The 14,260-nt window shown below is 56.1% G+C and overlaps 1 protein-coding gene and 1 long non-coding RNA gene across 14 annotated transcripts in view; one reads left to right on the forward strand and one right to left on the reverse strand.

The window, feature by feature from the left end:
* Positions 1-164: 164 nt before the first annotated feature.
* Positions 165-14,260, reverse strand: part of ZNF710 (zinc finger protein 710) — a 62,597-nt gene continuing 48,501 nt past the window's right edge. For 8 of the 13 annotated variants that reach the window (XM_037000679.2, XM_037000676.2, XM_073227155.1 and 5 more), the window contains 4 exons: positions 9,718-11,203; positions 7,104-7,295; positions 6,448-6,622; positions 165-2,791 (listed from right to left, as the gene is read on the reverse strand). In XM_037000679.2, the coding sequence (XP_036856574.2) occupies positions 2,622-2,791; positions 6,448-6,622; positions 7,104-7,295; positions 9,718-11,175 (1,995 nt within the window). In that variant the 5' untranslated portion in view covers positions 11,176-11,203 and the 3' untranslated portion in view covers positions 165-2,621. Of the gene's footprint in view, positions 2,792-5,215; positions 5,459-6,447; positions 6,623-7,103; positions 7,296-9,717; positions 11,204-14,260 lie in introns of all 13 variants that reach the window. The other 5 variants (XR_005056598.2, XM_073227156.1, XM_037000684.2 and 2 more) reach the window with 5 other exon arrangements.
* Positions 3,069-6,439, forward strand: LOC118968765 (uncharacterized). Its single transcript, XR_005056601.2, has 3 exons — positions 3,069-3,319; positions 4,515-4,728; positions 5,337-6,439. It is a non-coding gene; the product is annotated as an uncharacterized lncRNA (long non-coding RNA).

Genomic DNA, 14,260 nt, shown 5'->3' on the forward strand with positions numbered 1-14,260 from the left:
TCTCTTGGGCTCGGGGCAGCTCGGGCCGCTATGCCGGCAGGTCTCCCGGCCCCTGCAGAGTGAAGCTGCCCAGTGCGGGCCTGGGAAGCCTTGCTGGGTGTTCCTCCCAGGGGAGGGTAAGGACCAGGTCCCCACGAACCACAGAAGAAGCACTCGCCATCACCTCACTAGAGAATATTCATTTATTTATAATTATTGCTAAGTAAACTCTTTTAAACAGGAACATAGAAACACAGTAGGGCTTTGCACAAGTGGAATTTCTAAACAGTTGGTTTGTATACACGTCAAAATAAGTTAGAATAAGTTGGAATCTGTCCAGGAGTTTCCAAGTCACCCAAGAGGCTGCACACCTCTTTTGAAAAGGTTGGGGACGGGTGAGGCCAGGAGCCTTGCTAAGACCACCCCCAGCTCAGTTGAGTTGTGCCGTCTCCTTCTCAGCTCTGCCCGTGCCCAAGGCACAGGCAGTGGGGTGTTCAAGTATCGGACCGGTGCCGATGGCAGGGCTGGGGAGGGAAGGAGAGCCCCCCCGGGGGCCGGACCCTCTCCCCAGGGTTCCAAGACCAAGGCCGCAGCACTGGCAGGGAGAGGAGGAGGTACGGGATTCTTTTTTGGTACCAGGGGAGAAAGACATTGTGGGAAGAGGTAGTTTGCAGGGCATGATCCTTCTGCTCAGCAGGAGAAAATGTCGTCTACAGTGACGGGTCACTGCCACCTGAGGGTCATCACGGCGAGCACTGGGGGCCAGGGCGCCCTGGGGCGAGGCTCCTGTGAGCCCCCAGCCCTCTCGTTTGCTGCTTCATATGAGCTCTAGCCAAGAAGGGAGGTGCACCTGGCTGCCCAATCCTGAGGGCCCCTTATCCTCTCCTCAGTCCCGATCACAGCCACCCTGAGGCCTGGCTTGGTCCCTCACTGAGGATACATGCAGCCTTGGGGGGGCAGCTGCATTTCAGATGACTCCCACTCCAGCCTGGTTTCTGGGCTGAAGCTGGTGACCTCACCTCCTGGGCCTTTGGGGACAGCACTGCCTGCCCCTCCCACTGAGGCTGTTGGAGAAGTCTGGGTGCCCTAGAATTCCTGAATGTGCTATTTCATGCCCTGGGCCTGTCTTCATTTCCAGGGGCAGGTGCTGGCATGGGGACAGAGGCGATGAGTGGCGAGCAAGGGAGCAGCTGCTGGCCGAGCAGAAGGGAGCCGCCCGGCTAGTGAGGGGGGTGGCGCTGAGCAGGTCACTGGCTGGAGGAGCTGGGCAGCGGGTGGAGGGCCCACCCAGCTCTGCCTCCTGCCTCCCGCCCTGGCCTCCTGAGGTGCTGCTGCTGCAGCTGCACCCCTGGGGCCAGTCAGCCATCTCCCCCGGAGCCCAAGGCCTGCCCGGCCGGGCTGCTCCAAGCTGCGGAGGCACAGCGCACAGGAAAGCTGCCGCTGGGGAAAAATGATCTCCATCAGAAAAGAGACAGGCGACACAGAACTGGATAGGGGAAAACAATAAATTACCTTCAGAAGACCCCCATTTGCTCAATAATTTTTTTTCTCTATGGTCTTCACTTTGCTTTTTTAGATAGGTTGCTCTTCTCGGGAACCTGTTGACTCTTGGCTGTCCCTGTCCTCAAAATGGACGCGTGTTAAGAAAATACTCCAGCGCCCCTCCCCACACCCCCATCCACATGGTTCTCGCCTTCTGAGGACGGTCCCTCTTGGTCCCCATGACCCCTTTACTTTGCCCTGCCTCTCACTCAAGGGGCCGACATCCATCTGTCAGCGTGGGCCTGGTGCAAGGCATGTCCCAGCTTCGCTCATGTCGGGGGACCCTGATGTGGTGCCCCAGTTCAAAACAGAACTGATGACATCTGTTGAAATCCACTTTAGGGACACCCATTTCCAAGCAGGGCTGTAAGACGGAGGGCCTTCTAGGGGTTGGCTGAGAGGGTGCTAGCGGGGGGCTGGGCTGTACCCTACCTTCCTAAGGCCAGGACTGGGGCTGCATGCATGCCTGGCTTCAGGACAGCGTGGGCGGCACCAGGAGGTAGAAGGCAGAGGGCCCTGCCTGGCTGTCCATGGACAGGGTGGGAAGGGATCTCTGGGGCCTGGGCTTTTCCCAGCCCAGGGGCTGGTAGGGGGTGGACTTGGGGGGCAGTGCTGACTAGACAGGAGCTCAGACATCCCATCCTATAGGCAGGAGTTGGTCCTAAGGAGGAACAAGGCGTGGCTCAAGTGCTCTCTGGGGTCAGGGCCCCGCGGAGCGCTCAGGAGCCCCTGCTCATGTTGGCTGCCCCAGCTCTGCTGGGCCTGGAGGGACCTTGAGACTTGGCCCCAGGTGGCCCCATCAACATACCTCTCACCCTCCCACAGCAGCAGGCCAAGGGGACCTGGCAGAGCTGGGCCTTCGGTCAGCCTTCCTTCCCCAGATGCCTGGGGTCGGTAGGGGGTTCACAGCCAAGGCCAGGAGTACAGTCTCCGTTTGGTCTAGAAGTCCCTAGTGGTGCAAACGATGTGGCGGGAGGGGAGGACTCGGGACAGTGGGGCAGTAGCTTGTTTCTCTGCTGCAGAAGGTGCAGCCTGCAGCATGTGGGTCTCACCCCCACGCCCCGTGCCCTCCTCACCCCGTCGGGGCAGCCTGGCTTGTGCTATAGCACGTTGTAGTAGGCCATCTCTTTCATGGCCTGTTCGGTGAGGACACTGGCCTCGGCGCTGCTGTCCACACCAGCGTAGGCATAGGCGTTCTCCTCGAAGTCCTCCATCTCCTGCTGGCTGTCAAGCTCAGAGGGGTCAGTGCCCGTCAGCTCCATCATGGGGTCTGCAAGAGAGTGAACAGTCAGGCCTGGACGCAGGTAGAGCCAGTCACTCCCACACTGGAAGCAGGTGCCCTTGCTAAAGGGAGGACCTCCTGGCTCTTGCTTCTCGAGTATTCTCAGCTGCCCCTCTTCTTTTCTGCTCTGGGAAGCCCGAAGCTCCAGTGGCTTCTCAGATGAGTCACCGGACTTGAACCCTAAGGCTGTGTGTGCACAGGGTGGGTGCAGGGCTGACCTTGATCGTGCCTCTTGCCCCTCCTAAGCCACTAAGTCCCTACTTACTGTATTCTCTGCAAGAGCACCCACTCAGCACCCACTGCCGCTCGGCACTTCTCATGAATGCTCACAGCAACACCGTGTAGGAGATCAAAAGGAAGTCCAGAGCTCCACCCACTGCCAAGGGCACCCAGCAAGCTCTGCTCCACCCTGGAAGGCTGGACGGCCCTTTCTCCTCCGACCTGGGCACGGCTGCTCTAAACCAGTTCTACCCGCTGGCTGCCTCGGGCCCTGCTCTTCAAGGACAAACACCCAAGGTAGCTTAACTAAGATGCGTGAGGCAAAACTCTAGAAGAGGTCTCTGGTAATTTTACCAAGTTGGAATTTTACTATAAAACTCTTGGTGTTAGAACAAAAGCCAGAGAGAAAACTCCACAGAGGAGACCTGGGGCTGCAGAGGGAAGGAAGCCCAGGGTGTGATCTGGGGACCCTGGGAGGCTGGCTGGCAGCAACTGTGGCTGAGCCCCAATGTGACTTCTGCTCCTGTCTACCTAGGAGATGTGTTCTGGGGAGAAATAGACCCCGGTCCAGGGATTAGCCCTGGTAAGTCTGAGGCAGAGCTTTTCAACTTTGGCACTATTAACATTTTGGGCTATAATTATTTGTTGGGTTGTGGGGGATGTAGGATGTGCCCAGTAAGATGTTTAGCTGCACCCCTGGCCTCTACCAGTCTGTGCCCGTAGCATCACCCCACTGCAACAACCAAAAATGTCTCTGGATTGGCTGATGTCCCTGGGGAGCGAACTCCCCCGCAGTGAAGAACCACTGGTCTAAGGGTAATCCCATCCCCTTGAAAATGAGTGGTTCAGGAATAGGCATGGCCCAGTTCTGGCCAGTGAATCACGAGGGAGGGCCTGATACTGAGTTTTTGGAACATTCTCATTGGTTTCATAGGGCAAAGGGGAATTGTCTCTTCATCTCCCACTAGATGAGAGCAAGGAAGCCCATTGCGGTGAAGGCGCCTGGCAGCCACCTCATGACCATGAGTAAAATCTTAAGTTAATGCTATGGACAGAGGGAGCCTCGCCCTGATTTCATTGTCGAGGGGCTGAATCATTCAGCTCTGAAGATGGCCTGGACTTTGAATCATTTCTTAGTCTATTTCCTTATTGTTTACGCCAATCTGAATGGGGTGTCTATGATTTGTGCCCAGATCATCTGACACACTGTGTCTCCCTGACTTTATAAAAGGCCACTTTCCCAAATCTTATAGCCCTTTGGCGGTTTCTTCCTTTTCAAAGCCTAGTGCCACACTTTCATATCATTCAGTCCATCATTTCATCCTGGGAAACTTTCTACCTCTGGTCTCTGTCATCCATTCTTCCCACCACCCACTTTGTTTATCTTTATTGTTGATGCTGTCCAGTTGGTCCTGGGGAACAGTCTGCACCACCTCCCAAACTAGTTTCTAGGTGGTTCCATCTGCAGTGTATGCTACCTTCCTCCCCACAGCATCAAGCCTGAGCTGCTCAGACCAAGGTTTGACATGAGAAGAAGGCGGACTTGGGTCCCAGCCATTCCAGGGCCAATCACTTCACTCTCTGTCATCTGGACCAGTCAAGAATTCCTACACATCCCTGGTTACTGATCTCAGATGGAAAGAATTTCTGCCTGACCACCTCCCAGGAGCAAAGTGTATAGGGAACGTTATTTCCAAAAGGACAAGGTTTGCTCCAAGCCCCTACTGGTGGGGAAGATTCTTGGCAGGTCTACCGGGGAAACTTAAAGTGCTTAAAAAAAATCCCGATCCTAGGCCCCATGCAGATCAATTACATTCAGTTCTTTGGGGCTGAGGCTCAGGCATCAGCATTTAAACAAAGTCCCCAGGGTTTTCCAAAGTGCAGCCAAATTTGAGAAACAGTCTAGAGTCTGGAGCAAAGGTTCTCAAAGCGAGGTCCCTGACCAGCAGCTTCAGTACGGCCTGGGGTATTCTTTGAGAGGTCCCGGGGGGTCTCTACCCCACCTGAGACCTACAGAATCAGAAGCTGTGGGGTTAACAAGCCTCCAGGTGATTCTAAAGGCTGGAAACCACTCCCGATCTGTGGGATTAATATATAAATTAAGTATAGAAATCTGATCTGTGAGGTGTCAGAGGCAGGGAGGGACCGACACAGATCCATGCTTCTCAAACCTTCCTTATGCGAAGGAATCACCTGGGGGGATCTTTTTGAAATGGAGATTCTGATTCAGCAGGTCTGGGGTAGGTCTGAGTGTGGAGGTCTAGCAAGATCCCAGGTGATGCCAATGTCGCTGGTTCTCCTACTGCATTTTCAGGAGGGAAGGGGCTCCAGAGAGCATCTAGATGCAGCCCACAGGGTTTCATTCTCGCCTACAAGAGTAGAAAACTGAAGACACCTGTTTCCGCCAGAAAATCCAGGCCATTCACAGGTCAGCTGCTGCAAAACCAAACCAGGGTTATTGCGGACACCCCAGCATCTGACTGACGGCTAGTGAGGAATCTCATTCAGGTACGTCAACTCAACCGATTATTGTTGATGCACGTTCCCAGCCGGTTTGTCTCAGGAGCACCAGAAAGTCAAATAGCTCCAGACCGTACAAGGAGCCTTCCTCAAGTGCTATCTGCTCTTTCTTCCTATGGGATCTCTAAAGGGCCTGCCTCCTTGCACAAAAGGACAGAGACTAAAGTTTTTCCACTAGTGATGAATATCCAGGGAGGAGGCTATCACTAGCATTTGGCGATGTTAATATAAACAGCCCATGAGACTTCTACCAACCTCAGTCGTGAGGACCCTCTTCTGAGTATCTGAGTTCCATTCTCTTGGGCCAGCACTATGAAGAGCATGACTGACTGTGTTACACTCTTTGCCATGGCTGCTAGGAAGCTCAGAGTTCCCCTCCTCACGTCCATGGTGCACTTGAAATTGTGAGCTTGCCTGGCTCTCCCTTATTTTTTCAGTCGCTACTTGCCCTTCTGTTACTTTCTTATCTGTTTATTTAAAATGTCACATCATAGTAACAAGATAAAGTGCTTGTCACCTCCTGTGTGTTGTGATCTCACAGGAGTCACCTAACTTCTCTGTCTTCTGTTTCTGCATCTGTAAAGTGGGGATAATAGCAGAGCCATCCTCACAGTGAGGATCCCATGAGTTAATAAAGGCCTGGCACACAGTTAGCACTCAATCGACATTAGTGATTCTTTTTATTATTGTTGTTTATGGGAGCCCACTTAAGTCCTTTGAAGAATACATAATTTTCCCATCACCGTCATGATAGCCCTCCAGGGTGCCCCCTCCCCAGACCTGAGCCCACCCCAGGGAGGCTGTGGGCTTGGCCAGCCTCCCCACACCCCTGACTGGACAGGAGTCTCCTGAGTGTGCCTCAATAGTGCCGCTACTGCTCCGTCCACTGCGCAGGGCCCACCCACCTTGGCTGTCCAGACCGATGTCCATGACACCATGCTTGACCTTCATGTGCCGGCTCAGGTTGCCCTTGAGGTTAAACTTGCTGGAGCAGTAGGGGCACTTGAAGGGCTTGCTGCCTGCGTGCAGATGCATGTGGCCCAGCAGGTTGTACATGCGGTTGAAGGACTTCCCGCACACCTGGAACACACCAGCCCGGCATCATCAGCCCTCAGGGAGCCTGGCCTTTTGAACCCCCAGACACTCCCATCTCCATGGCTGGGCTGAAATCCATTTGCTGTGGACAGCACGTGCTCTGCCCTCTCCTGCGTGACCCCAGGGGCCTGTGAGGCAGAGAGCTAAGCCACTCCTGGGGGGCCACTGTTCTGTGGGCCTGAGCTGCAGTCAGCAGAAACCCAGGGCTCAGACCTCCGACTGTAGTGGGTTCCAGGCCCGGGCTTGCTCCCTGTGGCTGTGATGACCTTCACCGCCCCCCCAACTCTCAAAAAACAACTTCAGGATCGGAGCCCCCACTGCCCACGCCAGCCCCCAATGCCTGGCCATTTCACCCAGCCGGGACTCCCCTGCCCGCATGGGCCAGCCCGGCTCTTGGTGGGTCTCGGCTGCTGCAGTCACGCTGCCCCTGGGGAAGCCCCTGCCGTGGGGCCTGCCACCTGGGTACCTTGCATTTGAATGGCTTCACCGGCGAGTGTACAATCATGTGGGTCTTGAGGGTCTGCTTCTGCACGAAGGTCTTGAAGCAGATGTGGCACTGGTAGGGCCGGACGCTGGTGTGGATCAGCATGTGCCGCTTCATGTTTGCCTGCAGGGTGAACTCCCGGCCACACACCTCGCACTTGAACTCCTTCACACCCTGCGGGGGTGAGGTTGATAGGGTCACCCAGTGGGCACGGCCCTGGAAGTGTGTGTGGGGACCACGGCATTACTCTTAACGTAGAGCTTCTGGGACATAACTTCTGGGGTCTTTCTGAACAGGTACTACCTGATTAAAACTGTTTAAAACCACTGGGAGAATATCAGGGCAAGGCCACCCACTCCAGGAAGCCTTCCATGGCAACAGATAGAGACCGGCTAGGACTTACTGCTCCTGCCCACCAGAGCAGATGTACCTGTAGATCTGTACCGGGCACTGAGGAGAATGTGTTCATTCATTCGGCGACCATTCACCAGGCCCTGCTACAAGCCAGCATTGATCGTGCCAGGCGCCAGGGGCCTGTGGCCAAGACGACAACCATAGGCTGGTGGCTGTGGACTGTGAGAGCATATGTGTTTCCCCCCTCGGCACTCTCAGTGGTCTTTTTGGTTCACAGACCCCTTTGAGAATATGACTCAAGGTATGGACACCCTGGGAAAAATGACCCAAGCCTGCACAGAATGTGTAGTTCTCAACCCCCTGCGGAGCCCATCCACAGACCCTCTGGGTTTTCTGAGCTTCCCTGATGATAAGAACCACCTGTTCTTGGTGAACAGTCAGCCCCTTAGGCTGCCATCTGGCGATTCTGATTCCATGGGTCCAGGGCTGTTTCATCTCGGCAGGTCCCCCAGGTGACTGATGGAGTTTGGGACACTTGGCCCCAGGAGACAAAGACTCAAGGCAGAACCCTTGTTTGCACTGCCAACATGCTTCTCAGTGGTCTGGAGGTGGCCCCCAGAACAGGGCAGGGGGCTGTGTGCAAGGGGTCCAGTGTATTATCTGGGGAGGAGAGTTAGGACAAAGGTGGGAGCCGATCTCTTTGCTGAGTGATTTAGTGGAACCCCATTGGGATGGACACAAGTCTGTCGTCGCAGCTGCTGTCCTAACTGCTTGTTTGGCGTAAGTTGCATGTTATACTTTAATGGTTCCTGTGTCTATTTTTCTCAGTAGATGGGCTGTGTCTTGTGTCTTAGCTGCCGGCTTGACACACTGGGGGTGTGTACGACCACCAGGGGGCCCTGCCTTTTGGCGCTTACTCTGTAAGTGCGTGATAATGCACATTGTACACATTCAGGCTGGTGACAGGGATGTTTCCCCTTTTATTAGCCTTTGATTTTTGCTTTCAGCTTTTCTTCACAATATTATTTATCTTTTCACACTTTGCCGACCTGTGGGGACTTCTGTAGAGGAGTGGCCACTAGATAGTACCTGTCCTGCAGACATTAATAATCGGTCATCTGGTTTCCACTCCATGCACATCCCCTGCGGAGCCCAGATTCAGCTTCAGAATCCTTCCCAGCATTACACCCTAGGTGGCTGCCCGACTGACTGGAGGAGCACCCGCAGGGAGACCCATGTGCCGTCTCTGCCGTGGCAGAAGTTCCCAGGGCTGGGGAAGGCTGGATTCTTGGCCTGGCAGGCTGCGCTCCCCGACTCACTGCAGCGTCCACTCTCAGCCACAGGCCACCAGCTGCACCCGGAGCATCTCTCAAGCTGCCGTCACGGAAGGAAGAAGCTCTGTACCCATTCAGCTTCAAAGCTGGAAGCTGGTTGGATTTGGGGTGGGAACTAGGGGGCAGGCCAGGGGCCAGAGTGGGATTCTGGGGCCCAACAAGCCCCATTCTACCAGTGTGGATATACAGGGCCTCCCGGAGGGGGTGCCGTGGGCTGAAAGACATGCAGCAGCCTGAAGGGAGGGAGCAGGTAGTGGAGAACGGGGCAAGATTATGTCTGGGGACGTGGGGACATGCTGGGTAAGAGCAGTGTTGTTTCACCTTCCATTTCCGTGACCTCTTTGCCTAGTGTGGTCATATTCTAGAACCGACTGTACTTCTCCATAACTATATTCTTCCTTACAATGATTCCCTTTTAAAATGAGATATCTTTGGCTTTTTCCTAAAGAGAAGTCACACAGGTTGATATTCTTTTGTAATTACGAGGAGCAGAGGAAACCCTCTGTACTTTGCCCATCTCGTCCATCTGCCCCTGGCATCCTGGTCTCTGCCCTATCTTCTATAAAACGGGGGAGGGGGTGTGGGTGGGCGTGGCTAATGCAGCGATTCTCCAACTGTGTTCCTTGGGCCCTCTAGGGTTCCTCCCACATTTCATTCAAAACTTATTTTTAAATACGTAAGGTTTTACCACTAAAACAAACCAATTTCAATTACATTTTTCTCAAATACTCATCAATAAGTATGTAACTATAAAAATAAGTGGCATTCATCAGTGTACCATCTATGTCACCACTTCAGCAATCTCCCCATCTGGTACTTTGGGAAGCACAGGACTGCGGGAGGGGAGGGGAGGGGAGGGTCAGGGCTGGGGGCAGGGCCCGGGGGAGGGGAGGGGCCCGCAGGCTCACCTTGTGGGTGAGGGAGTGCTGCTTGAGGTGGTGGATCTGGCTGAACTCCATGCCGCACTCTGTGCACACGAAGGGCCGCACGTTCTGGTGCCTGAGCATGTGGTTCTGCAGCTGGCTGCGGTAGTGGAAGGACTTGTCGCACTCGAGGCACTGGTAGAGGGTGGGGCCCTGGTGGGAGGCCAGGTGGCGCTTCAGCTGTGTCAGGGTGGAGAAGTCCAGGCCGCACTCCACGCAGACGTGGCAGCGGCCGCTCTCGTGCTTCACTTCGTGGGCCTTGAGCTCGCTGGGGTAGGCGAAGCCGCGGCCGCAGAAGTGGCAGCTGTAGGGCTTGACCTCCGAGTGCAGCAGCATGTGGCGCTTGAGGTGGCTGGTCTGCGTGAAGGCCTTCTGGCACACCTGGCACTTGTGGGGCCGCGTGCCCTGGTGTGTCAGCAGGTGCGTCTGCAGGTGGCTCGGCTGCTTGAAGAGCTTGCTGCAGTGCGGGCACGAGTGCGGCTTGATGCCGTTGTGGCCCAGGATGTGCGTCACCAGGTTGTACTTGGACGTGTAGGACTTCTCACACATGCGGCACTGCCAGCGCTTCTGGCGGTCGCCTGCCTCCACCAGATAGGAGTCGTCGATCTGCACGTTGATGTCCAGCCGGTCCAGCTGCGCCTTCTTGTGACGCTCCACCGTCGAGCCCGCTGAGTCGGCCTCGAACTCCCCCGCCTCCTGCCACACGAAGCCCTGCTCTGGCTTCACGGGCTCCGGGGATTCCATGGTAGGGGCCTCGGGGTCGCTCAAGGGCACCAGGTTGGGGGGCTCAAAACCACACTCTGTGGGTAAGGCCTCTGTGCCCGGCAGCGCCATGCTGGGCTCGGGGAAGCCATCCTGGGCCGGGTCGGGGAAGTGGGGGTCGTAGGGTGCCATGTCCAGCTCTGGCCGCGGGGCACGGGGCAGGTGCCGCAGCGTCCGGGGCTTACGGCTGAAGGCGCTGAGGTCGATCATCTTGACGGCGCTGCTCTGCACCAGGGCCTCGCAGCCGCCACTGGCCACCTCGGCAGGGGCCTCTGCAGGGCCTGCATCTTTGTCATCGCCAGGCACAGACACCTCATAGACGTCCTGCTCCTCCTCCTCCACCTTCTCAAACTTGACCTTGGGCACCAGCCGCACGGGAGGCCGCGTCTTCCGCCGGGTGTGCTTCTCAAAGGCAGCCTCCACCTCCAGCACCTCCTCCTCCACTGGCTCCTCCAGGGCACGCCCGTTGCAGGCCAGCTGGTAGACGTCGGGGCCTGTGGGCCCAGGGTCCCCCATGGCTGCCCCAGGGAGCTCCGGCCCCAGGTCCGAGTAGAAGGCTTCGGCGCTTATGGTGGCTCCAAAGAGCTCATTCTCTGAGACCAGGCCCAGCACAGCAGCCTGCGCCAAGGACAGCACCACCACTGCATCCGTCTGTGTCCCTGAGTCCATGAAGCCCTCCATCCCGCGGCGGCTGGCTAGGAGGGCATCGCTGCGGGACGACAGAGGGACGTTAACAGTGCCGGCTCTGGTGCGCAGACGGCACACTCCCACATTTAGCAAGGGCTCGCCTACGCTTGGGTGTGTCTGTCCCTGGTGTCTGCTTTGGGAACAGCGTACCCCTGTAATCACGGGGAGCAGTGACACCCTCTTTGCATCTGACCATCTCCTCCATTACCCTGCGGGATCGTGGGTAAGCCTGGCCCCCGTGCTGGCCTCCATCTGCTCTTCCCATCTGCACAACAGGGAGTTAGGGTGTTCTGCATGTCCTTCAGGAGTTCCTCAAAAATCTGATTCAAAATGGCAAAAAACAAAGATTCTTCTACTTTAAAAATCGATTATAGATAACCCATCTAAAATATGTATGTCATTCCAACACCTTCAGCGGCCTCTCTGGCTTTGCTGCCGAGGCAGTTAATTTTGCACAGACCTTGAGATGGTACAGTGAGGTGTTAAACAACTGTCACCACTTTTAATGGCTTGGCCATATGAATGAGGTGTTTTGATTTTTAAAAAAATACATATATTTGGCAAAAAGAGGCTACACACAAAAATAAATTAGGTGCCAAGGTCTCCCCCAGACAGCAGCTACCACCTCTCAGCCTGATGTTTAAGGGCTACATCTTTAACAAGTCATTGTTCTTGATTAGTGTTAAACATTTAAATATCTGAATTTATACCAATTAAAAATACAGCTTTGATCTGGTTTGTCCACTGGAATCCCATGTAAGATATGAACTGAAGGGAGGGCTCCCTGCCCACTAACATATTTGAGACAATGTCTCAAGTGAACACGGAAACTGCTGCCGGGTTCACAGCTGGCCTAACAGGTTCTTCCAAAACAGCCAGCATGCCCCCATGTCCAGGTCCGAACCCCGGCGCATCGGCCTCCTGCCTTCCTCGGGCTGCAGGTGCACCAGCACTCTGGGTACCCTGGCCCTGGCATGGGTTGGGTTCTCCCTCTGGGCACCCTTTTCTCAACCCCACTGAGCTCCTGGCTCCTCCCACCAGCCTCCAGGCTTCCCTCAAAATCCACCTGCTCCCAGCCTCCCGCCGGCCCTGGCGCCCTCTCCTGGCCTGGCCCATGCAGTGAGCGCCCAATGCACAGCCCTCCTCCCGGGTTTCAGACCGGCACCCTGCCCTGGCTCGGCACTCTGCAATCAGAGGTGCTCCATAAGGAAGGGAAACTGGGGGGTGCTCCTGCTGGCCTCGCCTGCTCTTGTCCCAGGGCCAGGGTCAGGTGCGTGGCCCGGCGGCGGCCCTCCCTCAGGAAGCCGGCTCCCGGCCTGGTGTCTCCCTCCCACCTCGGGCCAGTGGAGCTTCCCCTTTCCAAAGCCAGCTAAAAATAAAACACCCCAGACAGGAATTCAGCCTCCTTGAAATGGACTCTGCAGATCAAACTATTAAGCTTTAAGTGGGGCTCTCGTGGGAAGAGTCAGTGGACACGGAGTTTAGGGTCCATCTGGAACAGGCTGGAGGGGCCAAACCAGAGTGAGTCAGAGTCTCTCTCCACCCCAGCACTGGAAAGAGCACTTAGCTGGGAGTCAGGCAGCTTGACCTGCCACACACGACTGAGCAAAGTCCCCTGTGCCTCAGTTTCCCCATCAAACAAATGTGGATAGGATGCCTCACAGCGGAAGGGCGGTGAGAGCCCGGAGTCATGATGTAGGTGAAGGGGCTTTGTGAATTATAAAGCCCTCCCCAAATGTAAAGAATTACTACTGACTGCCCCATCTCCGGAAGAAGCCTTTTCTGATGAAAAACCACAGAGCTGAGATCTCTCCATTCTGGGTCCCAGATTCAGCAAACGTTTGGGAATTCTGTGGACAAGATTCTGTTCTCTAGGACAGAACTCACGCATTCATTCATTTACTCATTTGTGCAACAGACACTGGCTCATCACTGGGTCAGGCTCTGTGCTTGGAGAGGTAAGGCGAGTGAGGCAGGGTCTCTGTCCCCACAGCGTCCACATTAGAGACCACTGTATGCACCCAGCCCCCCCCGGGTGTGTCACTGCCTCCTCCAGTCACAATGGCCTGCGGCCCCAGCAGCAGCCCCGTTGTCTGCTGTGGGCTTGAGCAAACACAGGCTCAGCACTTTTCACCCCTGAAGAAGGGCCAGCAGAGGTAAGGAACTGATCCCCAGCAGCGGAGCCTAGACTGGGGACCTGGCCTTGGACTCCCTTCTCTAGCTTGGGCATACCCCATCACGTCCCGAGCCTCAGTTTCCTCGTCTCTGTGCAAGGGGACGCAGTGCCCGACTCCTGGGGCAGTGAAAAGGCGAGCGGTGTGAATGTGAGCCCCATCCCTGTCTTCCTCCCTGGCCCCAGCACCTGGAGCCAAGTAAAGGGGAGCCTGTGGGAGTCAGAGCACAGGTGGGTCCCCCACCAGGAGGACTCTGCTAAGAGTGAAAGCAGCCACTGGCAGGGATCACGCCAGGCCCTCGGGCGCCAGCCAAGCCTGCCCCCACAAACCGGTGTTCCCGTCCTACGGGACCAGGCGGGCGGTTTCAGCTTTGGGGATGAGGAATGGGAAAGGTGTTTCTGTATCAGCAGCCGGTGCCTGAGCATAAGAGGGGACCAACCCAGAGTCCTTGTTCTTGGGGGTTTTGTGCCCACATGGTGGGGGACACAGAGGTGCCAACAACTCACCACAAATGTGGGGGGAAGAGCTAGTTTCCCACTACTAAGTGTTCACCAGGTCCCATGCAAGCCATTTCACCCCAAAACAACCCCGTGGGATAGGGGTGGGGGCAGTGTGCACCCCATTTCAGAGCCCAGGAATCTGGGGCCTAAGTGACATGCTCCAGAGCTGGGTCTGCAGCCGGGCCTGTCCAGCCCCATCCGGGCCCCATTGGCTGACCTGGGAGTCCAGGTCAGGGCTCCAAGCCCGGCCTCCTCAGCAACCCGGTGCCGCCCTGCCCCACTCACATGCTGAGGAGGCCGCAGGACCTGGGAGCCTCAGACCCGCCCGGCCTGGCTGGTCCAGGGCCTTCACCAGGCAGGACATTTTCTTGGGTCCCCATCAACCTGCCGGCCCAGTGGGGCCCC

This window comes from Manis javanica, chromosome 18 (assembly GCF_040802235.1).
Source record: "Manis javanica isolate MJ-LG chromosome 18, MJ_LKY, whole genome shotgun sequence".
In the NCBI taxonomy this organism is placed as follows: domain Eukaryota; kingdom Metazoa; phylum Chordata; class Mammalia; order Pholidota; family Manidae; genus Manis; species Manis javanica.